The sequence below is a fragment of the Xiphophorus hellerii genome, chromosome 20 (genome assembly GCF_003331165.1).
Source record: "Xiphophorus hellerii strain 12219 chromosome 20, Xiphophorus_hellerii-4.1, whole genome shotgun sequence".
Classification (NCBI taxonomy): Eukaryota; Metazoa; Chordata; class Actinopteri; order Cyprinodontiformes; family Poeciliidae; genus Xiphophorus; species Xiphophorus hellerii.
The window spans coordinates 7,561,973-7,588,650 of NC_045691.1; the positions used below are offsets into that span (position 1 = coordinate 7,561,973).

Sequence of the window (26,678 nt, forward strand, 5' to 3'; positions counted from 1 at the left end):
AAATAAATATATATATTCCGGATACCCTTAAAGCGTGAAAGAAACCTATAAAAAATAGTCTGTATTTTTTCCTCACAGTATGACATGAAGTTAGACTAAACATGTCCTATTTTAAGAACCAGAAATTATAATGTCAAAATTACTTAATTTTGAGAATTGTTTTTCTTTTACTACAAATTTTGAGGTTCCCGTAGACAAGACTACTAATCTTTAAACAATATAGCACATAAACATGAATACAAACTTTGAAAGCAATAACACCCAAAAAATAAAAAGCAAAAACTGTATAGTTGTGAACAAAAAAGGAAAGTACTGGTTTAATTGTTTTCACTTAGAGCTCAGCTGACGTCACTTCCTTTCGCTTTACGTGTTTTGTCTAAGGCAGGCAGGGTAGAAGTCAACGTCAGGTAAGAAAACAACAACAGACTTTGCTGTTTCTGAAAGTTTAACGTATCGTGTAACATTTCAGAGTTGCCAAATGATTGGTGTATTAATCAGGTAAACGATATGGAAAGCTTAGACTCGAACTGTTTTGTGAGCGTAGATAGGTTGACGGCTAACTTAGCCTGCTAATGTTAGCAACACAATTAACGTCATGGTTAGCCAGCGTAAACATCTCTCAGACGGGTGTTTCTTTCATTTATCTCCTCAAACTGTTTGAACACATTGTCGTTAAAATCTGTATTTTATAAGTTTATGGTATAAAAATCTAAATTTGGCAGTTTGGTGCTGTATTATCAGATTAGCCTGCTGTATTTAGGATCGTGATAATGAATGAAGTCGTTAACTGGAACAAAGAAGCCAAAACAAAGCAGTGGAGCAGTCGCGTGTTTACTCTCCTACTGGTCAGCAGTTCTGTTGTCATTCTAGACCTATGCTGCTTTGTTTAAAAAGTTAAATCACGGGTTACAGTGGGTTAGCCGTGTCCTGGTTATGATAGCTTCCTGCCTCCTGCTGAGTACACGTTATATCATGACTGAATCATAACAGGATCCATTGGAGGTAATTCAGAGAATACAGGCTCAGAATTTCTCCTATCAGTTAAATCTAAAAAATCCCTGTTAATAATTATAAAATGGACTTTAGTTCAACACAGTCAGCATGACTTCACTGGAAGGGAGGGACTCCCAGAGCTTTGCCCGGAGTGTTCTACATGTTAGTAATAAACTCAGAAATAAAATGTTAACTGTGTTAAATGTCGAGACATCTGTATTTCTTTTTACAAGCATTTTTATTTTGGGTTAAAATGAATGATCTACCTCATACTGTTTCAGTATTATGCAATAATGAAGACAGAAGAAGTAGAAAAACAACTTACTTGGAAAAAAACTTGGATTTGTTAAACAAACTGTAACAAATCCACCAGATTAGACGCTGGACCTGAATAAATAGAAAAAATCTCTCAAAGACAACTATAATAGCCCAACATGTTGATCACACTAGCCTTGTGGAGATTCAGTTTAATTGTAAAATTAATTAAATTCATGCTTTTCTTCTTATTTGTGGCTGTGGATGAGTATATCCATAGGTTTTGAGAGATATTTAACACAAAGATTTGACATTGCATACTTTTTGCAGGCGAGATGTTGCGGCTTCGCTGTAAGACCAAAAACGGGAGCCACATAATGCAAGGTTTGACTCACCAGTCCTGCGTCCAGGAGCTGAAGAGCAAAGTGGAGGAGTTAACAGGGATCCCATGCAATGTGCAGAAAATAATGGTTGGTTACCCGCCATCCAGCCTTGATCTCCGAAATTTAGATGCCCATTTAAAAGATTATCCCATCAAATCAGGTATGTTTCACGCAGGGAAAATATACGGATGACATGCTGTCATTAAATCAAATATTTTAATGCTTTTAAAATACTAACACTGATTCAAAGAGGGTAATTTTTAAGAATCAGGAATATGCAGCAATGTAATGACATCTATATCTATATACAGTATATGTGTCTTTTATACTCTAAACGTATTAGATAGAATTAGTTTGACAAGCGTGTTTTCCAGCTTCTTCTCCTTCTTTTAATTACGAGAATAAAGTAATACTACTACCAAAAGATAGTTGTAGTATGAGAATAAAGTCATAATATTACCAGAATTAAGGAATAATATAGGAACTAAGTACAAATTTTATGAGAATTCCAACATGAAAAATAACAAAAAATTAAAATAAAGAGTACTTAATTACTTTCTATAAAAAATACTTTCTAGATCTACTTCTAGAAATAGAAGAAAGGTCTACACGAACCGAGCTGGTCACGCTGATAACTCTATCGAAGTTTTTTCTCACTAAAACAACTTTTTGTCGTAATTTTAAGAAAGATGTTTTCTGGTAAAATTGCATCTTTATTCTGCTAATGTTATGACTATGCTTTGGTAATTAAAAAATCCTTCCAATTCAGAAAAGGGTCAATTGAAATACAAGCCGCTTTTTGAAAATATTGTCTGAGATTTGTAATTTTTTATTTATTTTTTTTAGAAAAGAAAGCAAGAAAAAAAATCAGTTAAAATCAGAAATAGAATCTTGAATGAAAAATATGAGATTTAAATTTTTAGGACTAGATCTAATAGAATAGCAATATTATTTTATTACGAGCTAGTGTTGGATACCTTTATTCAATATAATCTTTCTTTGTTCCTTTTCAATCAGTTTGGTAAAAAAAAAAAAAAATCAAGTGTTGGGTTATTGTATCATTCTATACAGGAGACACACTCATTGTTGAGGAGGAGAAGAACAAGTTGAAACCTCAGGATCATCCCATAGTGAAAGCGCCCCACTTGGAACTCTCTCCTGTGCTGGCACGTCGAGTCGTCCCAGCAGACAACTCCTGCCTCTTTACTAGTGTGAATTATGTAGTCGAAGGAGGTGTGTATGACCCCGCTTGTGCCCCCGAAATGCGCAGCCTTATAGCTCAGATAGTGTCAAGTGACCCTACAGCTTACTGTGAGGCAGTCCTGGGAAAAACCAACGAGGAGTACTGCGCATGGATAAAACGTGACGACACCTGGGGGGGAGCCATTGAGGTGTCCATCCTGTCCAAGTTTTACCAGTGTGAGATCTGCGTGGTGGACACCCAGACAGTTCGGGTAGATAGATTCGGAGAGGATGCTGGATACCACAAACGCGTGCTGCTTATCTACGACGGCATCCACTATGACCCTCTGCAAAAAGAGGTTCCCCATTCCGAGACCCCACCTCAGACTATCTTCTCTACCACTGATGACATCATCTTGGCCCAAGCCCTTGAACTGGCGGACGAGGCCCGCCGCAAGCGTCAGTTCACTGACGTTAACCGCTTTGCATTGCGCTGCATGGTGTGCCAGACGGGCCTGGTGGGACAAAAGGAGGCCCGTGAGCATGCCAAGGAGACAGGCCACACCAATTTTGGTGAAGTGTGAAAGCTGTATTATCTTCTCTTCCTTTCACAGATACAACCACCTCCAACTCCTGTGCCCTCATGTCTGGCAAAGTCTGTTGGCCTGCTTGTGTTATCCTCTACCTCACATTATCCTTTGACATATTTGGAGAATCCTCAGACACTGTGTTAAGCCTCTAATTGGTTCAGTATTACCTTCTAACTGCTGAAAGCTCTTAAGGTCAAAAATGCTACTGTAGTACTCTGTTACTTATCCATCTTGTGGGTCGGTAATGGGTCGTTTCAGATATTTTCAGTGGAGTGAAGTTATATATGCAAACAATTCTTAGGATTTGTTTTGGTCTGCTGAGATCACTCATCTCATTGATGGAACCAATGTGGCTTATGCTTCAAGTTGAAAATGCACCAAATTGCCGCTACTTAAACCGCAACTGACCAAACTTACTTTGTACATGTCTCTGCAAAGGGTTGAGAACAACGACAAAGAATTATTTGTACAGAGACGTGATCTGATTCACTGTTGTCTTAAACACAGCACAGCAAGTATGACTGTTATCCATGTTGGTTCTATAGTATTGTTTTTCTGTTTGCAGACAGATGTCAGAATTTAATTGGTCAGATTATTTGTCTAGCTTCAGATATCTAGATGTTGAGCACAAGTAATGTGTTTTATTGCTAAGATAGAGTCATACATCTGCAAATGTGCTGTTTATGACATCTGTCTGAATTTATGGAGCAGTTGACATTAAGATTTAATAAACACGTTTTAAATGAAAATATTATATAGCAAAGTGTGTCCAAATTAGCTCAAGTATGTCCTTTTTGTTATTGGCGTGAAGATTGCCATTGACCAGTGATCTTGTTTTGTTTAAAATAACAAAGGTGCTGTAAACTCATTTTACAAAATGTGTAGCTCATGATTTATTTGATTGGTTTAACAGGTTCACAGGAGTTTGTAATTCTGGCTTAAATATCATGCTGTGAAAGTTTTTTGTATTTTTGAACTGCTGCACATTTAAGAGAAAAAAAAAACAAATGTATTAAAAGTGTGTAGTTTAACAGTGTGAGAGGTGTGGTCTAGAAATCTTAACTATAAGGTGTGTATGATCAGCTTTACTCAGTAATGTTTTTCTTCTTTTTTGCTAATTAACCTTAACTGTTTACTTTCTGATCTAATATTTAAGGGATTTTTGTTGTTCCAATTATGATTTCATTCACTATTAGGTTTAACCCTTTAACTTCTAACGCAACATAAAACTGCACCTGCTTCTGTGTTGATGAGACACTTAAGGTCTTAGTATTTGGTGCATGTTGACTTACGTTTGCCGCTCTTCTACTGTACATTTTGCACAACTGGAGCATGTTCTCACATTTTATGATTAAGTCAGGCATCATTGCTTTGCATGAAATTACACTAATTTAATAACCAGGTCAGAGAAAGTTTATTTGGAGGTAATTTAGTTTTTTGTTTCTTCAGACAGTTCTCTTGTTGCCCAACATTGCATTCAACCAGTATTTCTTTTTTACACTTTTGTTATGACGATATTGGTACTGAGTTGTAGCCAAAATGGTAAGTTTGACTGTGGAAGGATTGATTTAATTTAATTTAACTTTTTAAACATCAGTGTGGTGGTGATGAGTTGGGTATGATGAAATATAACACAAACTAGAGTTGTATTTTTTATGTGTGTTGTGCATCATTTAAATTTTGTAGTTTGTTTAGCAATGATTCTGGGTTAATGAGCATGCATAAGGTAATTAACTTTATGCAAGCTCATTAATGTCTTATTTGTATTTACCAGGTTTTCATGACTAACAACAACAATGAATGTGGCACACAAAGCACTATGGAATAACTGGGTTTACTTGATTTTTTTTTTTTTTTCCAGTGTTGTCACAAATAAAAGTTATAGCCAAGAGCGTTGTCTTGAGTTTTATTGTATAAACAAACAATTCACAGTCACAGTTGTGGTTTAGGATGCATTAGTCTTGCAGTAGGGCTCCACAGTGATTCCTTTGGTATCATTGTATCAGTAAGAAGGTCCAGGATTCAACTCCCAGTCTCGGACCTTTCTTCATTAAGGCTGCATGTACTTCCTGTGCATGTGTGTGTTCTCTCTGGGTACGCCGGTTCCTCCCACAAAAATGACTATTAGGTTAATTCTCCAAATTGCCATAAGGAGTGTGTGTCTCAGTCAAGAAGAGATTGCGAAGCCTAGTAAAGATTTTCAGTGAGATTTACAAGGCATAGATTGCAGCTGGTGTCAATTTCTTTAAGAGCCATAATACAGATGTATCTAGGACATGACTTGCAGCTATTTTATCAAGCCACTCCTCAATCAGCCAGTATCTGTTATAATAACCATTGCATCATTGTATTTGATTGGCCATAAAATTTGGCTGGGTGAATCCTCATGGAGAAATATTGGGTGACTCAGCAGAGTCACAGATAGATCTGTGACTCTGCTGCTCAAAACTTTTCTGACCAACAGAAAAGGAGAAACGCTATTAATTGCTTTAGCTGCATGGTCACCCATATTACCAGAAATAAAAATAAGGAATATTTCACTTACTATAATGAATCTACACATATGTTGTTTTGGTTTTAATGCTTTAATTAAACTATTTTGGAAAAAAAAAATTTTAAACCTTTTAATATTGTGTTCTCTGATAGCTGTATATTTTTTTAAAAATATAACCCATATTTTCTCACAATAAGGAAGGTGTTTGTCACTGCCTGTTTTAAGTCATAGTGAGATTACACCACGTTATTTTAAGCTACCCTCACTTAATAGGATTCAGGTTTTATTCAGTCACTGTTTGACCAACTGCAGCAGTTACCACTGCTAGAGATTAAGATCAAGAGGTGCAATCACTTTTTCAACCCAAACTAATTGATCTGTTTTCTGTCCCACATATAATTAAGCAATAATAGTTTTTTTTCTTAAACTCTAAATGATTTTTGCAAATTATTGATTTGCAAATATCTTTTTGAGGACGTCGTATTACATTTTAGTACCTCTACAAACCGATGACAGGGGAAAAATCGACTCATGGGAGGGAAGAGCGTCTGACATTAAATCACACTATTTAAAGCACTTTAATATAATTAGTTTATTGTCAAATAAATTCTATAAAAACCTAGACTCGAACCTGCTGACCCTGAAACAATACAAAACAGACAATTGTTTATAAAATGACGCCGACAGCCTTTCGTGCCTCGAGGATAGTGCTGCCATCTGATTGGCTGAGAGCTTAGAGCTCAAAGTCCATGCAGGTGTTTTCAGATCCTCGCGCTTACCTCGCGCACAATTGAATGCGGGCCGGAGGATGACTGTCCTACTTGTGGGCTGCGCGAGGACTCAGACAGGTAGGCATCATTATCACTTAATGGTAAATATCACTGTATTAGCTGGCTATTGTCATACATCCATGTGTATAGGTAAAGAATTCAGTTCATTAATATATTTAATTATCTTCATGAAATAAACTACATGTTTCAAACCACTTTCAACGACTTCTACTTAGAATATTTTACTCTGTTGGCAGTTCAAGTGACAATTAGGTCACTACCTAAGTTTTAGCTATATCAATGTATTACAGTTTTGGGTTCTTAATGATCAGTGGATGTTCTAATGAATATTGTAGCACACATTATGAAAGAGTGCAAAAATGGACTTAGGCCCTAATTAAAACTTAGATGCAGATTTATTGCTGTCCTGGGAAAACAAAAAAGGTTGATGTTGCTTATTACATAACTCCCTTGAGGCAGTTAAATTTATTGCTGTATATAGAACATTATGGTGGTAGCCATATCCTTGTTCTGTGGGTAATAAAATATCTGTGTTGAGATAAAGGCTTGGTGAATTACATTTTTACAATGCAGATGAATTAAACAAACAGAAAAGTCATAACTCTATGGTAATAATTTAGAAATAAATGTGACTGCTAAAAATGAAATTTAGTAAGGTGTTTTGGGGTATTTGCCACAGGTTATGTCAAACTAAACCTTATCAACATATCAACAACTATGTATTGTTCAGAATTATACATTGAACTATATATACAGTACTACAGATAAGCCCCAGTACCTACTTATGTGGCAATAGGGCCTCGGAAGTTTTACAGACTTGGATTGACATACCAAAACTTGCACAGTGAACACAAGTGCTTTTGTGCCTTCGATGTTTTTGTGGGTCTGTCCTGCTGCCCTTGCCTCAGGTGCTGAAATGCATCCCAAGGTTTGTTGGTGAGTGTTGCCAGGTTCATACTGAAGGGTCTTTTATACTAAATCTGCAGCACTATCTGGGAAATAGCAACATTAACGCACATCTTTATCTTAAAATGGCAATGCTCTGGTAAAAATGTAACACATCTTAGCAGTAGTAATGCCTACCATTTACACTAAAAAGGATTAAGATAATAACATGTGTAAACTGGATATAGAATAGCTCTCTGTAGTCCATTACTGTCACCCTCCACTTCCTCTGAAACTGATCCAGTAAAGTAAGATTAGGAGTGCCATGTGTGCTGTAATCCAAGTCACATGCGCTGGGCAGGACAGGAGCTATCTGTCAAACACTAAGGTATGATAGCCTGGTATTCTTTGAAATTGGGGTTTTATAGCTGGAAAATTTCTGTGCATGCGAGTCACTCCAGTGTTGCAGAAAATATTTCCTCTTGAGGAAATAGAGACAACTTTCAGTGGAACTGGTAAAGGAAATACATTTAAACAGTCTAAGACTAAACGAGTTGTGGGCAGACTGACAATATGTAATGTTAAAGCATAAACCCAAGATTATATTTTGGATACAACTTTAGTTAATCTTGCAGATAAGATTTTGGTAATGGTTATTATCATAAAGAGTCAGAGTCCTTTACAAGTTAAAGTAAGTTATCAGACAATAATAAAATAACACCAACTACAAGAGTAATTTAAAATGGGTCACATGCCTCACTTTACTTTATGATCTCATTTTACATTTTAAAACTTTTATGTAATCTAAAAATAAGACTATGCCTAACCTTTAGAGTTATTCAACTCTAAAAGTCAGTCCAGCATAATCAAGCTGATTTTAAGATCCAAGATTGCTGCGCTGCACGTACTGTTTAAAAAATAATTCACATGATTGTCATATTTACTACCAGGTTTAGTTCAGTCACTCATAAAGACTTTCTGTTTATGAGTCAATTATTCACAGTTTCAGGATATGATATTGATTTGTTTTATGCTATTATTTTTTTAGAGCAAAGCAGATGATGAATCAATGATGAATTAAGGCAAACCAATATTTACAATGAGTGCATATTTCCCTTTGTTTTCTTGAAAAGATTTTTAAATTAATCATTAATATAGCAGCGGTTGTGCAACAAACAATGCTTACACAATTTTTCAGGTCAGCAGATAAGAAAGGGTAGATCAGTCTTAGAGGAAGACAAGAATAAGAAGTCTGCAGTAATGAACATGAGTAACATCTTATAAATGGCCCCACAGTGGTTTTATGTCGACCACACAGTAGGGTTCAATTTCAGATACACACAGCAGCAAACTTGAATTATTTTCCACACAACATTTATATCTTATGAGGATGAAAGCTGTAAACAGTATGCAGTTTTAATGTACAGTTTTAATTTGTTGACTATTACAGAAGAAAAAAAATCTATGTCACAGATATTTACATTAGATATGACTTGGACTGTTATTGCATGTCTTTAACAAACAATGACAGATTACAAGCAATTTTAAGTAGCTGTCTCTCTGATAGTAAATCTTATTTGCATGAATACATTTTGTCGTTGCCTTGTTCATTTTCTTGATTTAAACTCTTTCTACAGATGAAAACAACATTGTGTGAGACTGACTAAAATGCCCAAAAGCGATACCTGGCCTGGCGGCACTGAATCAGCAACAATGAATGGCATGGAAAGTGCTGGTAGCTGCGACAGCGTTGTCAGCGCAAACTCTGGCTTTGTACGTTTTGCCTCCAAAACCTAAAAATCTTTGTGCTCATTTTTCAAAGCAGCTAGAAATATTAAGACCATAATGCTACATAATGTCTTTGGGGTTTTTTTAGTGTTTGTTGTTTTGTATTTGAGGTTTATTATCTTTAGGTCATCATTCATGTTTATATTATGTTTGCTTCATGAGTTCATTTGTGTTTCAGAGTGAAGATAGTCTAGAGCATCTTTCTGCAGAAGAGAAGGCCTGTTTAATGTTTTTGGAGGAGACTATTGAGTCTTTGGATAATGAAGACGATAGTGGACTCTCTCATGATGAACCTGAACAACTTCCCGCCTCTGGAAACATTTCAGCCAAACTGGCTGACCTGTCTCTTTCTCTGACCAAAAGCAATATCAACAGTGAGTTCATTTTTTAGAGCATGTCAGATTATGATTCAGTTTTGACTGAGTCCTCTAACAAAGGAAAGCTTGTATTTTGGGTGTAAAACCTGCACTTGTTTGCGTTTCAGGCTCACATAAACCAAGTAACCAACCCATCAAGAAAAATGTTGACACCAAACACATGCAGAGCTACCTTGTTCCAACACCTCTTGTTGTGGCGAGTGGTTCTCAGTGTTCTGTTCCCAGTACCAAATCACTCACTCCTGTAGACAAAACAGCATCTCCTAAGTCTCAGTTCAGATCCAAGCACAACAAACCAGCTCCCAGTCACAACGAGAAACGTACTGCTCCCCCAGTACCTTCAGAGGTTAATGTGATACCGTCTTCCACAAAACCCAGAGAAAACTCAGCCAAGCCAACTGAAGGCCCTTTAACAAGAGGACCTCTATCTTATGATGCACTAGTTCATTTGCGGAGAAATGCCTCCCAGAGGAAGACGCCTTTATGTCCAACAGTTGATCACACTATAGACTTGGACAGACAACCACTGGAAGGTTCAAAATTGGGAAATGTCACAAAACCTGATAAATCCCTCTCAGACATGAACAAGCCCAAGGCATTACCTCCTGTTGTGCCCCCAAAACCTAAAAAAATACCTGCCAACATATATCCAAAAATTCAAAATGAATCCATGACAACAGACCTTTCAGAAAGTGTCAAACAAGCAACAAATCCTGAGGTAGTGAGGCTGGAAGCTTTGCAGAAGCTCGGCCTCCTGAAAGGACATGAGCATGAGGATAGAGCAAAACCTCTCTCTAAAAAACCTGCAAGAGATCCATCAGACCCAACAAGAAACCCATCGTTCTGTTCCTCTCAAGAGAAAACAGAACCCAAGAACAGGCCTCTGAAGAACAGTGCTAGCGTCCATCAGCCGTCCAAGGAAGAACAACAGCCTGTTTTATTATTACATGTTCAGTCTCAATCCAGTGGGTTGAAGACAGAAGGTTTGGAGCACTCCGGTAAACAAGACAACTACAAAAACAAGGGAAAGCACCCACAGCACAAATTTTATGGCAAGTCAATGAAAACCACCACCACATCTCAGTCTTCATCCGACACCCCTGTAGACTCAGTGGGTTACACTGCGATGATGGTTCCTGGAGTGGGATCAGATCGAAAAGAGGCTCTCCGAAAACTTGGTCTGCTAAAGAGTTAAACCTTGCATATAGCTTAAGTGTGTCTAACTGAAAGGATTTATGAGTGTTTGAGTATTACATGGGAACTTTGAGCATTCCAACTCTTTACAATGTAAGACTCATTTGTAAAGAGAACACTTCTTTAAGTTCCAAAAATCATTCAAAATATGCCTTGCACATTTCAAACCCATTCTTTTCTGTATATTTTTCTCAAGATAATGTTATCTAAATCAAAAATAAATATGTATTGTAATCAGCTTGATACAGCAAAAAATGAGGCAACCAAAAACTAAATCAGCCTAATTGTGAATAAGGAGCATTGCCCTAACTGACAATTGTTGATTGTTCACTTTTCACAGATGTGCCTGAAGAAGAGTTGTTGCAGCTTTTATTTGTTTTTGGGATTTTGTGAAGTATAATTTTGCAGTTGTTCATTAATTAACTGCAAAATGAATCCCAAATACTTGATTACCAAACTATGTTTTTCCGCATGCTTGAGTTACATCGTCTAAGAGAAAGCTGAATTGTTCATGTTTGAATTGGACATTCCAATTACTGTTAAAAACCAATAAATATATGTAAATGTTTTAATCCTCTGTGTTTTCCACAAATGCTTATGAAAATAAAAATTTGCACAGAATGTACCGCATCTTGAAAGCCTTGTTTATTGTGCTCATTTCAGAATTACATGTTACGTCCAACCAGACCACAGAAACAGCAGAGCACATTTTGAGTTTTGCAGTGCAGCTGCAGAGCTGTTAACAAGGAGACTGTTTGGCCTTGTAATTTGATCAACTTACAATAACCTGCAGGCTTTTTGACCTATTTTTCCTTTTTTTTTCTGAAACTGAAGAATTCCGTTCTGTACTTTCATTACAGAACATCAGCTAAACTACTCATCTTACAGGGCCACTCAGCCACTCACACAGCCTGCTCAGCTGTTCTTCTGTTATCCGATTATCTTGTGGACAACCCCCATGTGCTGCTGAAGATAATCTGTTTTCTCTGTTTTCCTGATACCCCTCACATGGAACTCTTCTGACTCAACAGCTTGTGTATTAGCATTGAATAAAGTTTTAATAGTGGCTTGGTGTCTCCGTCTTTTATGTCTGAACAAAAGTTAGGCATCAAATTTTAAAACCGACACAGCTTTAGTGATATGAATCAATAGATAAAAAAAAAACTAGGACGTTTCTTTTAAAAAAAAAGCCAAATCTGAGCTCAACACACATTTCAGGAAAGACTAAGTTTATCAGTATGGAAAAAGAAGTGGGAATAAAGTGCATCTGCTGCAATGTTAACGCAAGTGATAACAAAATACCCTGACTGGCCACTTTATTAGGTATGAATATGGAAATCCATCAATACCACACTGACAACTCAATGTATTTAGATAAACAGAGCATCAGAATGAGAAAAGAAGAGGATTACAGTGACCAAGAGTTGTGTGGACAAAAATGTCTAGTAGCCTTCCTATCAGCTCGAACCAGTCTGCCCATTTCTCCTCCGACCTCTGATAGGAACAGGAATTCAAATATAACAATTATTATAATCAACATATGCTGAATAATATCTCTGAACATTTAACCCTGAAGGAGATGAGCAGCAGACACTGGTGGTGTGTGTCAAAATGGACTAAGCATGCTATAAAAATACAGTAAATCACTATGTAGCATAAATTCAGTTTAATCACAGTAATTCTGAGTGTGCATTTGCTGAGAGAAAGCAAAGGAGAGATATCTATATCAATGTATCTATACTACAGCTCAAAGCTATTTCTTAATAGTTTTTGTCTGAACTAAATGGCACAAGTTGCACTGTTAAACAAAAATACAGCCAATTAAATACTAAAGCAACTTAAGTGAGCAAATCAAACTTTTAAGTAATTGGGGGGAAAAAATCTGGGATTGTAGTCTTACAACTCCAGATAAAAGATGCAAAAAAAGTAGGTTGCTAGCAATAAATATTTTATTTTATCCCAGTATACAAACTCTTTCAAGTCAAAATCAAATGTTTATGAGGTCAGCTTCCTGTTTGAAACACCAAAGTCCCTTTATGTCTCTTCACTATGAACGTGAGACTTGCTTTTTCTGCGCTTCGCCTTCCCGTTGGGCACCGAAACTTCCAGAGACTCTAGGCGAAAGGGCCGCGGCAGGACAGGGTCTGACCTGGGAGAGGGGTTCATGTTGGAACCGTTCACAGAATGGTAGCCTGCTGCACCAGTGGAAGAGAATAAGTGAAAGAAAAGGAGAAAAATGGAAGGAAGTAAAACGGGTAATAGTTATCTCTTGCCCCTTTTTCACATTACGATGTACTGTATGTGTTCACTGTAAAGGTAACAATAAATGTTCAACAGTAATTTATACTTGATTTTCTAAATAAGCTGACATGGTTTAAGTAATGTTGTAGCTTCATTACAATGTTCCAAAAAAAATTAACACTCTGAGCTGTTAAATCATGGATAAACAAAACAAAGTAGCACTCTGCTTAAAAGTGACCTATTATGCTTCCTTGAACAAGTTAGGATAATACAAAATATGTTCAAAAAAGTTTTTTTTACACAAAATCATTTTTAGATAATGAGATTTTGTTCTGCTCCATTCTGCCGATTTGGAGCTCTATTCAGGAAGAGACGGTCTTACAGTCTCTTGTCACTTTAAATTCAAATAAGCGCCACGCCTCCCAACTCAAGTTTACACTCACACAAAAATGGCTGCAAACAGAAGCACGATTGTAATAATAATTAAAGCTGCAAGCAGCCTCGGGCGGCCCTCGCAGCAAGCGCCGCTCCGGCCTATTGGCCACCGCGGGGGTTCCGGCCACCGCAGAAGCTCTCGCACAGTTTCCAGAGCCGCAGCCCGCTCGCCACCGCAGAAGCTCTGCCGCAGTTTCCAGCACCGCCGCCCGCCAGCCGCCGCAGGAGCTGTCGCGCATTTTCGCCGCCCGTCCACTGGGCGACACGCGTGAATGCGTTCGGCGGCGCTCCCCGACGACTGTCAAAAAATCTGATGCAGATCGGTCGATGCATCGAGGAGATACAGCCCAGGTATTAACTTAGGGGGCGCAGTGGAGTCAAATTACATTTCAACCTCGTTGGGCTCTTTAGAGGTGAACAAAGGTCATACATATCCAGTTTGGCGTCAATCGGATGATCCATGTGTGATTTAGAGCCAAACGTATGTATATGGCGAGGGACTGATATTCGCCATTTGGCCACGCCCACACGGTTCAGCCAGAAGCGAGCATTGACAGAGTTTATCATCCGAATCATCTTGATTAGGTCAAAAGAGCCATAAACAGAGCTTTCCAAGTAAAAAAATAGCACTTCCTGTTCCGAGGGGGCGGGGCCTAAGTGATGTCATCATTTGACCATTGGATATTATTGGACACTCGATTATGATCAATCACTGAACGTTTGGTGTCTCTGTGAGTTTTTGTGTTAGAATTACAAATTATTTAATTTTTTCCTCCATTACAACATTGAACTTTCATTCCGTAGGGCAATGCTGCCCTCTGGTGTCGAATTACTGAAATAATGAAACTATTTCAGTGGGCAGCAGAGGGCAGCATTGCCCTACAAACAACGAACATGGACTGTTTATTATGTAATTACACAGAAGATCTCTCTAATTCATTCTGAGGGGGCGGGGCTTAGATGACGTCATAATATGATGACATAGCATTGTCAGGCATCAGACCAGGATGAGTCAGGCCAAGTTTGGTGCAGCTCGGTCGAAACATGTGGAATCTAGAAGCAAACGTATGGCCTCGGCGTTACAGGTCACTTCGCCACGCCGCCACACCCAGCTGCTTCATCGCAGCCGGTCAGGGCTTGGATCCACAACACACCAACATGTCTTCTGTCTCTGGACACAGTTTCATGTTGATTAGGTCAAAGGGCTAAGATAGCGACCGTTCACAGTAAAACATGACACTTCCTGTTCTCAGGGGGCGTGGCCTAAGTGATGTCATCATTTGACCATTGGATATTATTGGACACTCGATTATGATCAATCACTGAACGTTTGGTGTCTCTGTGAGTTTTTGTGTTAGAATTACAAATTATTTAATTTTTTCCTCCATTACAACATTGAACTGTCATTCCGTAGGGCAATGCTGCCCTCTGGTGTCGAATTACTGAAATAATGAAACTATTTCAGTGGGCAGCAGAGGGCAGCATTGCCCTACAAACAACGAACATGGACTGTTTATTATGTAATTACACAGAAGATCTCTCTAATTCATTCTGAGGGGGCGGGGCTTAGATGACGTCATAATATGATGACATAGCATTGTCAGGCATCACACCAGGATGAGTCAGGCCAAGTTTGGTGCAGCTCGGTCGAAATATGTGGAATCTAGAAACAAACGTATGGCATCGGCGTTACAGGTCACTTCGCCACGCCGCCACAGCCAGCTGCTTCATCGCAGCCAGTCAGGGCTTGAATCCACAACACACCAACATGTCTTCTGTCTCTGGACACAGTTTAATATTGATTATGTCAAAGGGCTAAGATAGCAACCGTTCACAGTAAAACATGACACTTCCTGTTCTCAGGGGGCGTGGCCTAATTGATGTCATCATTTGACCACAGGGTATTTTTGGACACCTAATGATGATCAATAATTTAAAGTTTGGTATCTCTGTGAGTTTCTGTGCAGGATATATAAGAGTTTCGTGTTTCATGGCGAGTAGGTGAACTTTGACCCCTGGTAAGCCCCCTTCAGCAAGCTCATGCAGTCACCAATTTGATAACTTTAAATCAAACATGCCTTATGATCAGACTGACCGAGTTTGAAGCCGATCAATCGAAATCCCTAGGAGGAGTTCGATCAAATGCAAAGGCTGTAAACGTCAAAATCGAGGTCAAATGAACTTCAATCTAAAATGGCCGACTTCCTGTTGGGTTTAGAGCATGGCTCTAAGAGACTTTTTTGTACGTCCCGACAAGATACACATGTGTACCAAGTTTCGTAATTCTAGGTTTAAGCATGGCTTGGGGCTGTTCATTTAAAATACTCTAGGGGTCGCTATAGAAAAATTAGGCCACGCCCACCAAATATCGCTATGGATTCCTGTTCGGGGATGGATAAGGATCCATCCTAGTGAGTTTGGAGCAGCTCACCCCGAAACTGTGGAATTCAGAGCCAAACGAAATTCGATGGCGTTCGCAACGCCGCCACGCCCACCTGCTTCATCGCAGCCGGTCGGGGTTGGAATCCACAACACACCAACATGTCTTCTGTCTCTGGACACAGTTTCATGTTGATTAGGTCAAAGGGCTAAGATAGCGACCGTTCACAGTAAAACATTACACTTCCTGCTCTCAGGGGGCGTGGCCTACATAAAAAAAAAATTTCACTGCAGGGTATTTTAGGGCACCCGATGACAACCAATCACTGAAAGTTTGGTCCCTCTATGTGTTTTTGTATAGGAAATATAAGAGGTTTTTGTGTCATGGCGTGTAGGTGAACTTTGACCCCTGCTAACCCCCCTTCAACATGCTCCAAAACTCACCAATTTGATAACTTTAAATCAGACATGCCTTATGATCAGACTGACCGAGTTTGAAGCCGATCAATCGAAATCCCTAGGAGGAGTTCGATCAAATACGAAGGCTGTAAACGGCCAAATCAGGGTCCGAAATGGACCTTCAATCCAACATGGCCGACTTCCTGCGATACTTGCACTATGACATTACTTGTAAATTCTGAGCGTCTTAGTGAGCTCTACAACTGTACCGAATTTCAAGTCTCTATGATGAAGTAAGTGAATAGCAATGGGTCTGTTGAAAATTGCTAGTTGCCGCCGTTGAGCAATTTTTTTTGCGATTTTTGCAACGACCTTAAAATTCAAAATTTTTAAACCGCCTAGTCGCTTCCGCCAAGTTTGGTGAGTTTTTGAATATGATAAAGCCCCCAAAAAGGCACACGAAGAGGTGGGAAGAATAATAATAATTAAAGCTGCAAGCAGCCTCGGGCGGCCCTCGCAGCAAGCGCCGCTCCGGCCTATTGGCCACCGCGGGGGTTCCGGCCACCGCAGAAGCTCTCGCGCGTTTTCCAGAGCCGCAGCCTGCTCCCCACCGCGGAAGCTCTGCCGCAGTTTCCAGCATCGCCGCCCGCTAGCCGCCGCAGAAGCTGTCGCGCGTTTTCCCCGCCCGTCCACCGGGCGACAGGCGTGAATGCGTTCGGCGGCGCTCCCCGACGACTGTCGAAAAATCTGGTGCAGATCGGTCGATGCGTCGAGGAGATACGGCCGATGAATTAACTTAGGGGGCGCAGTGGAGCCAAATTACATCTCAAATCCGTTGGGCTCTTTAGAGGTGAACAAAGGTCATACATATCCATTTTGGCGCCAATCGGATGATCCATGTGTGAATTAGAGCCAAACGTATGTATATGGCGAGGGACTGATATTCGCCGTTTGGCCACGCCCACACGGTTCAGCCAGCAGCGAGCATTGACAGAGTTTATCATCCGAATCATCGTGATTAGGTCAAGAGAGCCATAAACGGAGCTTTCCAAGGAAAAAAAAGGCACTTCCTGTTCTGAGGGGGCGGAGCTTAGATGACGTCATAATATGATGACATAGGGTCGTCAAGGATCCCACCAGGGTCACTCGTGCAAAGTTTGGTGCAGAAGCTATCGACCGTTCACAGTAAAATACAAGACTTCCTGTTGTCAGAGGGCGTGGCCTACGTGATGTCATCATTTGACCATTGGATATTATTCTACACCCGAGGATGATCAATAACTCAAACTTTGGTGTCTCTGTCAGTTTTTGTGTTAGAATTACAAATTATTTAATTTTTTCCTCTATAATTCAACATTGAACTGTCATTCCGTAGGGCAATGCTGCCCTCTGGTGTCGAATTACTGAAATTACTGAAATAGTTTCATTATTTCAGTAATTCGACACCAGAGGGCAGCATTGCCCTACACATGACAAAGCCCTTTGTATTACACAGTCGATCAAAATTGAACTCTGTCATTCCGTAGGGCAATGCTGCCCTCTGGTGTCGAATTACTGAAATTACTGAAATAGTTTCATTATTTCAGTAATTCGACACCAGAGGGCAGCATTGCCCTACACATGACAAAGCCCTTTGTATTACACAGTCGATCACAGGGGAACTTTGAGCCTTGCTAACCCCCCTTCAACATGCTCCAAAACTCACCAATTTCATAACTTTAAATCAGACATGCCTTATGATCAGACTGACCAAGTTTGAAGTCCATCAATCGAAATCCCTAGGAGGAGTTCGATCAAATACGAAGGCTGTAAACGTCAAAATCGAGGTCAAATGAACTTCAATCTAAAATGGCCGACTTCCTGTTGGGTTTAGAGCATGGCTCTAAGAGACTTTTTTGTACGTCCCGACAAGATACACATGTGTACCAAGTTTCGTAATTCTAGGTTTAAGCATGGCTTGGGGCTGTTCATTTAAAATACTCTAGGGGTCGCTATAGAAAAATTAGGCCACGCCCACCAAATATCGCTATGGATTCCTGTTCGGGGATGGATAAGGATCCATCCTAGTGAGTTTGGAGCAGCTCACCCCGAAACTGTGGAATTCAGAGCCAAACGAAATTCGATGGCGTTCGCAACGCCGCCACGCCCACCTGCTTCATCGCAGCCGGTCGGGGTTGGAATCCACAACACACCAACATGTCTTCTGTCTCTGGACACAGTTTCATGTTGATTAGGTCAAAGGGCTAAGATAGCGACCGTTCACAGTAAAACATTACACTTCCTGCTCTCAGGGGGCGTGGCCTACTTAAAAAAATAATTTCACCACAGGGTATTTTAGGACACCCGATGACAATCAATCAATGAAAGTTTGGTCCCTCTCTGTGTTTTTGTATAGGAAATATAAGAGTTTCGTGTTTCATGGCGAGTAGGTGAACTTTGACCCCTGCTAACCCCCCTTCAACATGCTCCAAAACTCACCAATTTGATAACTTTAAATCAGACATGCCTTATGATCAGACTGACCAAGTTTGAAGCCGATCAATCAAAATCCCTAGGAGGAGTTCGATCAAATACGAAGGCTGTAAACGTCAAAATCGAGGTAAAAAATGGACTTTCAATACAAAATGGCCGACTTCCTGTGATAGTTGGCTTATAACATTAAATGTAAGTTCTGAGTCTTTTGGTGAGCTCTACAAGTGTACCAAATTTCATGTCTCTACGATGAAGTACGTTCATACCATTGTGTCAACAGAAAATTGCTAGTTGCTGCCGTTGAGCAATTTTTTTTGCGATTTTTGTGACAACCTTAAAATTCAAAATTTTGAATTTTTCTAGTCGCGACCGCCAAGTTTGGTGAGTTTTTGAATATGATAAAGCCCCCAAAAAGGCAATTCATTTGGGTGGAAGAATAATAAGAATAATTAAAGCTGCAAGCAGCCTCGGGCGGCCCTCGCAGCAAGCGCCGCTCCGGCCTATTGGCCACCGCGAGGGTTCCAGCCACCGCAGAAGCTCTCGCACAGTTTCCAGAGCCGCAGCCCGTTCGCCACCGCAGAAGCTCTGCCGCAGTTTCCAGCACCGCCGCCCGCCAGCCACCGCAGGAGCTGTCGCGCATTTTCGCCGCCCGTCCACTGGGCGACACGCGTGAATGCGTTCGGCGGCGCTCCCCGACGACTGTCAAAAAATCTGATACAGATTGGTCGATGCATCGAGGAGATACAGCCCATGTATTAACTTAGGGGGCGCAGTGGAGTCAAATTACATTTCAATCCCGTTGGGCTCTTTAGAGGTGAACAAAGGTCATACATATCCAGTTTGGCGTTAATCGGATGATCCATGTGTGATTTAGAGCCAAACGTATGTATATGGCGAGGGACTGATATTCGCCATTTGGCCACGCCCACACGGTTCAGCCAGCAGCGAGCATTGACAGAGTTTATCATCCGAATCATCTTGATTAGGTCAAGAGAGCCATAAACAGAGCTTTCCAAGTAAAAAAATAGCACTTCCTGTTCCGAGGGGGCGGGGCCTAAGTGATGTCATCATTTGACCATTGGATATTATTGGACACTCGATTATGATCAATCACTGAACGTTTGGTGTCTCTGTGAGTTTTTGTGTTAGAATTACAAATTATTTAATTTTTTCCTCCATTACAACATTGAACTTTCATTCCGTAGGGCAATGCTGCCCTCTGGTGTCGAATTACTGAAATAATGAAACTATTTCAGTGGGCAGCAGAGGGCAGCATTGCCCTACAAACAACGAACATGGACTGTTTATTATGTAATTACACAGAAGATCTCTCTAATTCATTCTGAGGGGGCGGGGCTTAGATGACGTCATAATATGATGACATAGCATTGTCAGGCATCAGACCAGGATGAGTCAGGCCAACTTTGGTGCAGCTCGGTCGAAACATGTGGAATCTAGAAGCAAACGTATGGCATCGGCGTTACAGGTCACTTCGCCACGCCGCCACACCCAGCTGCTTCATCGCAGCCGGTCAGGGCTTGCATCCACAACACACCAACATGTCTTCTGTCTCTGGACACAGTTTCATGTTGATTAGGTCAAAGGGCTAAGATAGCGACCGTTCACAGTAAAACATGACACTTCCTGTTCTCAGGGGGCGTGGTCTAAGCGATGTCATAATTTCACCACAGGGTATTTTAGGACACCTATTGATGATCAATAACAGAAAGTTTGGTCCCTCTATGTGTTTTTATATAGGAAATATAAGAGTTTCGTGTTTCATGGCGAGTAGGTGAACTTTGACCCCTGGTAACCCCCCTTCAGCAACCTCATACAGTCACCAATTTGATAACTTTAAATCAGACATGCCTTATGATCAGACTGACCGAGTTTGAAGCCGATCAATCGAAAACCCTAGGAGGAGTTCGATCAAATGCAAAGGCTGTAAACGTCAAAATCGAGGTCAAATGAACTTCAATCTAAAATGGCCGACTTCCTGTTGGGTTTAGAGCATGGCTCTAAGAGACTTTTTTGTACGTCCTGACAAGATACACATGTGTACCAAGTTTCGTAATTCTAGGTTTAAGCATGGCTTGGGGCTGTTCATTTAAAATACTCTAGGGGTCGCTATAGAAAAATTAGGCCACGCCCACCAAATATCGCTATGGATTCCTGTTCGGGGATGGATAAGGATCCATCCTAGTGAGTTTGGAGCAGCTCACCCCGAAACTGTGGAATTCAGAGCCAAACGAAATTCGATGGCGTTCGCAACGCCGCCACGCCCACCTGCTTCATCGCAGCCGGTCGGGGTTGGAATCCACAACACACCAACATGTCTTCTGTCTCTGGACACAGTTTCATGTTGATTAGGTCAAAGGGCTAAGATAGCGACCGTTCACAGTAAAACATTACACTTCCTGCTCTCAGGGGGCGTGGCCTACATAAAAAAAAAATTTCACTGCAGGGTATTTTAGGACACCTGATGTCGATCAATCACTGAAAGTTTGGTCCCTCTATGTGTTTTTGTATAGGAAATATAAGAGGTTTTTGTTTCATGGCGTGTAGGTGAACTTTGACCCCTGCTAACCCCCCTTCAACATGCTCCAAAACTCACCAATTTGATAACTTTAAATCAGACATGCCTTATGATCAGACTGACCGAGTTTGAAGCCGATCAATCGAAATCCCTAGGAGGAGTTCGATCAAATACGAAGGCTGTAAACGGCCAAATCAGGGTCCGAAATGGACCTTCAATCCAACATGGCCGACTTCCTGCGATACTTGCACTATGACATTACTTGTAAATTCTGAGCGTCTTAGTGAGCTCTACAACTGTACCGAATTTCAAGTCTCTACGATGAAGTAAGTGAATAGCAATGGGTCTGTTGAAAATTGCTAGTTGCCGCCGTTGAGCAATTTTTTTTGCGATTTTTGCAACGACCTTAAAATTCAAAATTTTTAAACCGCCTAGTCGCTTCCGCCAAGTTTGGTGAGTTTTTGAATATGATAAAGCCCCCAAAAAGGCACACGAAGAGGTGGGAAGAATAATAATAATAAACAGTACAGATACAATAGGCCTTCGCAGCGCTTTGCTGCTCGGGCCTAATTAAAGCTGCAAGCAGCCTCGGGCGGCCCTCGCAGCAAGCGCCGCTCCGGCCTATTGGCCACCGCGGGGGTTCCGGCCACCGCAGAAGCTCTCGCACGATTTCCAGAGCCGCAGCCAACTCCCCACCGCAGAAGCTCCACCGCAGTTTCCAGCACCGCCGCCCGCTAGCCACCGCAGAAGCTGTCGCGCATTTTCCACACCCGTCCACCAGGCGACACGCGTGAATGCGTTCGGCAGCGCTCCCCGACGACTGTCGAAAAATCTGGTGCAGATCGGTCGATGCGTCGAGGAGATACGGCCCATGTATTAACTTAGGGGGCGCAGTGGAGTCAAATTACATTTCAACCTAGTTGGGCTCTTTAGAGGTGAACAAAGGTCATGCATATCCAGTTTGGCGCCAATCGGATGATCCATGCGTGAATAAGAGCCAAACGTATGCATATGGCGAGGGACTGATATTCGCCATTTGGCCACGCCCACACGGTTCAGCCAGCAGCGAGCATTGACAGAGTTTATCATCCGAATCATCTTGATTAGGTCAAGAGAGCCATAAACAGAGCTTTGAAAGGAAAAAAAACGGCACTTCCTGTTCTGAGGGGGCGGGGCTTAGATGACGTCATAATATGATGACGTACGATCGTCCGGCATCCCACCAGGAACACTCATGCCAAATTTGGTGCAGCTCGGTCAAAATATGTGGAATGTAGAGGCAAACGTATACGAACGGCGTTGCCGCCATTGAAAACTCTTGGCGCTTTAAAGCAAGCGAGACCAACTTCCTATCTGTCATCCAACACAGAATCACCTTGATTAGGTCAAGAGAGCCATAAACAGAGCTATCCAAGGAAAAAAACGGCACTTCCGGTTCCGAGGGGGCGGGGCTTAGATAACGTCATAATGTGATGACGTAGGATTGACGGACAAGCCTCCAGGATCACTCAAGCCAAGTTTGGTGCAGCTCGGTCGAAACATGTGGAATCTAGAAGCAAACGTATGGCATCGGCGTTACAGGTCACTTCGCCACGCCGCCACGCCCAGCTGCTATCTCAAAGTCGGTCGGGGTTGGAATCCACAACACACCAACATGTCTTCTGTGTCTGGACACAGTTTCATGTTGATTAGGTCAAAGGGCTAAGATAGCGACCGTTCACAGTAAAACATGACACTTCCTGTTCTCAGGGGGCGTGGCCTAAGTGATGTCATCATTTGACCATTGGATATTATTGGACACTCGATTATGATCAATCACTGAACGTTTGGTGTCTCTGTGAATTTTTGTGTTAGAATTACAAATTATTTAATTTTTTCCTCCATTACAACATTGAACTTTCATTCCGTAGGGCAATGCTGCCCTCTGGTGTCGAATTACTGAAATAATGAAACTATTTCAGTGGGCAGCAGAGGGCAGCATTGCCCTACAAACAACGAACATGGACTGTTTATTATGTAATTACACAGAAGATCTCTCTAATTCATTCTGAGGGGGCGGGGCTTAGATGACGTCATAATATGATGACATAGCATTGTCAGGTATCACACCAGGATGAGTCAGGCCAAGTTTGGTGCAGCTCGGTCGAAACATGTGGAATCTAGAAGCAAACGTATGGCATCGGCGTTACAGTTCACTTCGCCACGCCGCCACACCCGGCTGCTTCATCGCAGCCGGTCAGGGCTTGGATCCACAACACACCAACATGTCTTCTGTCTCTGGACACAGTTTCATGTTGATTAGGTCAAAGGGCTAAGATAGCGACCGTTCACAGTAAAACATGACACTTCCTGTTCTCAGGGGGCGTGGCCTACTTAAAAAAATAATTTCACCACAGGGTATTTTAGGACACCCGATGACAATCAATCAATGAAAGTTTGGTCCCTCTCTGTGTTTTTGTATAGGAAATATAAGAGTTTCGTGTTTCATGGCGAGTAGGTGAACTTTGACCCCTGCTAACCCCCCTTCAACAAGCTCATGCAGTCACCAATTTGATAACTTTAAATCAAACATGCCTTATGATCAGACTGACCGAGTTTGAAGCCGATCAATCGAAATCCCTAGGAGGAGTTCGATCAAATGCAAAGGCTGTAAACGTCAAAGTCGAGGTCCAAAATGGACGTTCAATACAAAATGGCCGACTTCCTGTTGGGTTTCGACCATAGCTCTAATAGACTTTTTTGTACGTCCTGACAAGATACACATATGTACCAAGTTTCGTAATTCTAGGTTAAAGCATGGCTTGGGGCTGTTCATTTAAAATACTCTAGGGGTCGCTATAGATAAATTAGGCCACGCCCACCAAATATTGTTATGAATTCCTGTCGGTGGGTGGATAAGGATCCATCCTAGTGAGTTTGGAGCAGCTGGGCCCGAAATTGTGGAATTCAGAGCCAAACGTATGGCAACGGCGTTACAGGTCACTTCGCCACGCCGCCACGCCCACCTGCTATGTCAAAGCCGGTCGGGGTTGGAATGCTCAACACACCAACATGTCTTCTGTCTCTGGACACAGTTTCATGTTGATGAGGTCAAAGGGCTAAGATAGCGACCGTTCACAGTAAAACATGACACTTCCTGTTCTCAGGGGGCGTGGCCTAAGTGATGTCATCATTTGACCATAGGGTATTTTAGGACACCCGATGACGATCAATCAGTGAAAGTTTGGTCCCTCTATGTGTTTTTATATAGGAAATATAAGAGTTTCGTGTTTCATGGCGAGTAGGTGAACTTTGACCCCTGCTAACCCCCCTTCAACATGCTCCAAAACTCACCAATTTGATAACTTTAAATCAAACATGCCTTATGATCAGACTGACCGAGTTTGAAGCCGATCAATCGAAATCCCTAGGAGGAGTTCGATCAAATACGAAGGCTGTAAACGTCAAAATCGAGGTAAAAAATGGACGATCAATACAAAATGGCCGACTTCCTGTGATAGTTGGCTTATAACATTAAATGTAAGTTCTGAGTCTTTTGGTGAGCTCTACATGTGTACCAAATTTCATGTCTCTACGATGAAGTACGTTCATACCATTGTGTCAACAGAAAATTGCTAGTTGCCGCCGTTCAGCAATTTTTTTTGCGATTTTTGCGACAACCTTAAAATTCAAAATTTTTAAATTTTCTAGTCGCCACCGCCAAGTTTGGTGAGTTTTTGAATATGATAAAGCCCCCAAAAAGGCGCCTCTTTGGGGGGGCAGAATCGTAATAATAATAATTAAAGCTGCAAGCAGCCTCGGGCGGCCCTCGCAGCAAGCGCCGCTCCGGCCTATTGGCCACCGCGGGGGTTCCGGCCACCGCAGAAGCTCTCGCGCGTTTTCCAGAGCCGCAGCCCGCTCCCCACCGCGGAAGCTCCGCCGCAGTTTCCAGCACCGCCGCACGCTAGCCGCCGCAGAAGCTGTCGCGCGTTTTCCCCGCCCGTCCACCGGGCGACACGCGTGAATGCGTTCGGCGGCGCTGCCCGACGACTGTCGAAAAATCTGGCGCAGATCGGTCGATGCGTCGAGGAGATACAACCCATGTATTAACTTAGGGGGCGCAGTGGAGCCAAATTACATTTCAAACCCGTCGGGCTCTTTAGAGGTGAACAAAGGTCATACATATCCAGTTTGGCGCCAATCGGATGATCCATGCCTGAATAAGAGCCAAACGTATGCATATGGCGAGGGACTGATATTCGCCATTTGGCCACGGCCACACGGTTCAGCCAGCAGCGAGCATTGACAGAGTTTATCATCCGAATCATCTTGATTAGGTCAAGAGAGCCATAAACAGAGCTTTCTAAGTAAAAAAACGGCACTTCCTGTTCTGAGGGGGCGGGGCTTAGATGACGTCATAATATGATGACATAGGGTCGTCAAGGATCCCACCAGGGTCACTCGTGCAAAGTTTGGTGCAGAAGCTATCGACCGTTCACAGTAAAATACAAGACTTCCTGTTGTCAGAGGGCGTGGCCTACGTGATGTCATCATTTGACCATTGGATATTATTCTACACCCGAGGATGATCAATAACTCAAACTTTGGTGTCTCTGTCAGTTTTTGTGTTAGAATTACAAATTATTTAATTTTTTCCTCTATAATTCAACATTGAACTGTCATTCCGTAGGGCAATGCTGCCCTCTGGTGTCGAATTACTGTAATTACTGAAATAGTTTCATGACAAAGCCCTTTGTATTACACAGTCGATCAAAATTGAACTCTGTCATTCCGTAGGGCAATGCTGCCCTCTGGTGTCGAATTACTGAAATTACTGAAATAGTTTCATTATTTCAGTAATTCGACACCAGAGGGCAGCATTGCCCTACACATGACAAAGCCCTTTGTATTACACAGTCGATCACAGGGGAACTTTGAGCCTTGCTAACCCCCCTTCAACATGCTCCAAAACTCACCAATTTGATAACTTTAAATCAGACATGCCTTATGATCAGACTGACCAAGTTTGAAGTCGATCAATCGAAATCCCTAGGAGGAGTTTGATCAAATACGAAGGCTGTAAACGTCAAAATCGAGGTCAAATGCACTTCAATCTAAAATGGCCGACTTCCTGTTGGGTTTAGAGCATGGCTCCAAGAGACTTTTTTGTACGTCCTGACAAGATACACATGTGTACCAAGTTTCGTAATTCTAAGCTAAAGCATGGCTTGGGGCTGATTTTTTGAAATATTCTAGGGGGCGATATAGAGAAATTAGGCCACGCCCACCAAATTTTGTTATGAAT

The 26,678-nt window shown here is 41.5% G+C and overlaps 3 protein-coding genes across 3 annotated transcripts in view; 2 read left to right on the top strand and 1 right to left on the bottom strand.

Moving 5' to 3' along the window:
- Positions 1-322: 322 nt before the first annotated feature.
- yod1 (YOD1 deubiquitinase) lies at positions 323-5,294 on the top strand. Its single transcript, XM_032550218.1, has 3 exons — positions 323-407; positions 1,579-1,791; positions 2,703-5,294. Exons 2-3 carry the CDS (start codon positions 1,584-1,586, stop codon positions 3,395-3,397), a joined length of 903 nt encoding a protein of 300 aa, XP_032406109.1. The 5' UTR covers positions 323-407; positions 1,579-1,583; the 3' UTR covers positions 3,398-5,294.
- Positions 5,295-6,628: 1,334 nt separating this feature from the next.
- On the top strand, positions 6,629-11,555 carry LOC116710635 (specifically androgen-regulated gene protein). The gene is made up of 4 exons (XM_032549780.1): positions 6,629-6,745; positions 9,211-9,346; positions 9,540-9,735; positions 9,846-11,555. The coding sequence occupies exons 2-4, from the start codon at positions 9,242-9,244 to the stop codon at positions 10,931-10,933; spliced, it is 1,389 nt and encodes a 462-aa protein (XP_032405671.1). The 5' UTR covers positions 6,629-6,745; positions 9,211-9,241; the 3' UTR covers positions 10,934-11,555.
- Positions 11,556-11,850: 295 nt separating this feature from the next.
- Positions 11,851-26,678, bottom strand: part of kif17 (kinesin family member 17) — a 32,905-nt gene continuing 18,077 nt past the window's right edge. The window contains 1 exon segment of the mRNA XM_032549782.1: positions 11,851-13,124. Coding sequence (XP_032405673.1) covers positions 12,967-13,124 — 158 coding nt within the window. The 3' untranslated portion in view covers positions 11,851-12,966.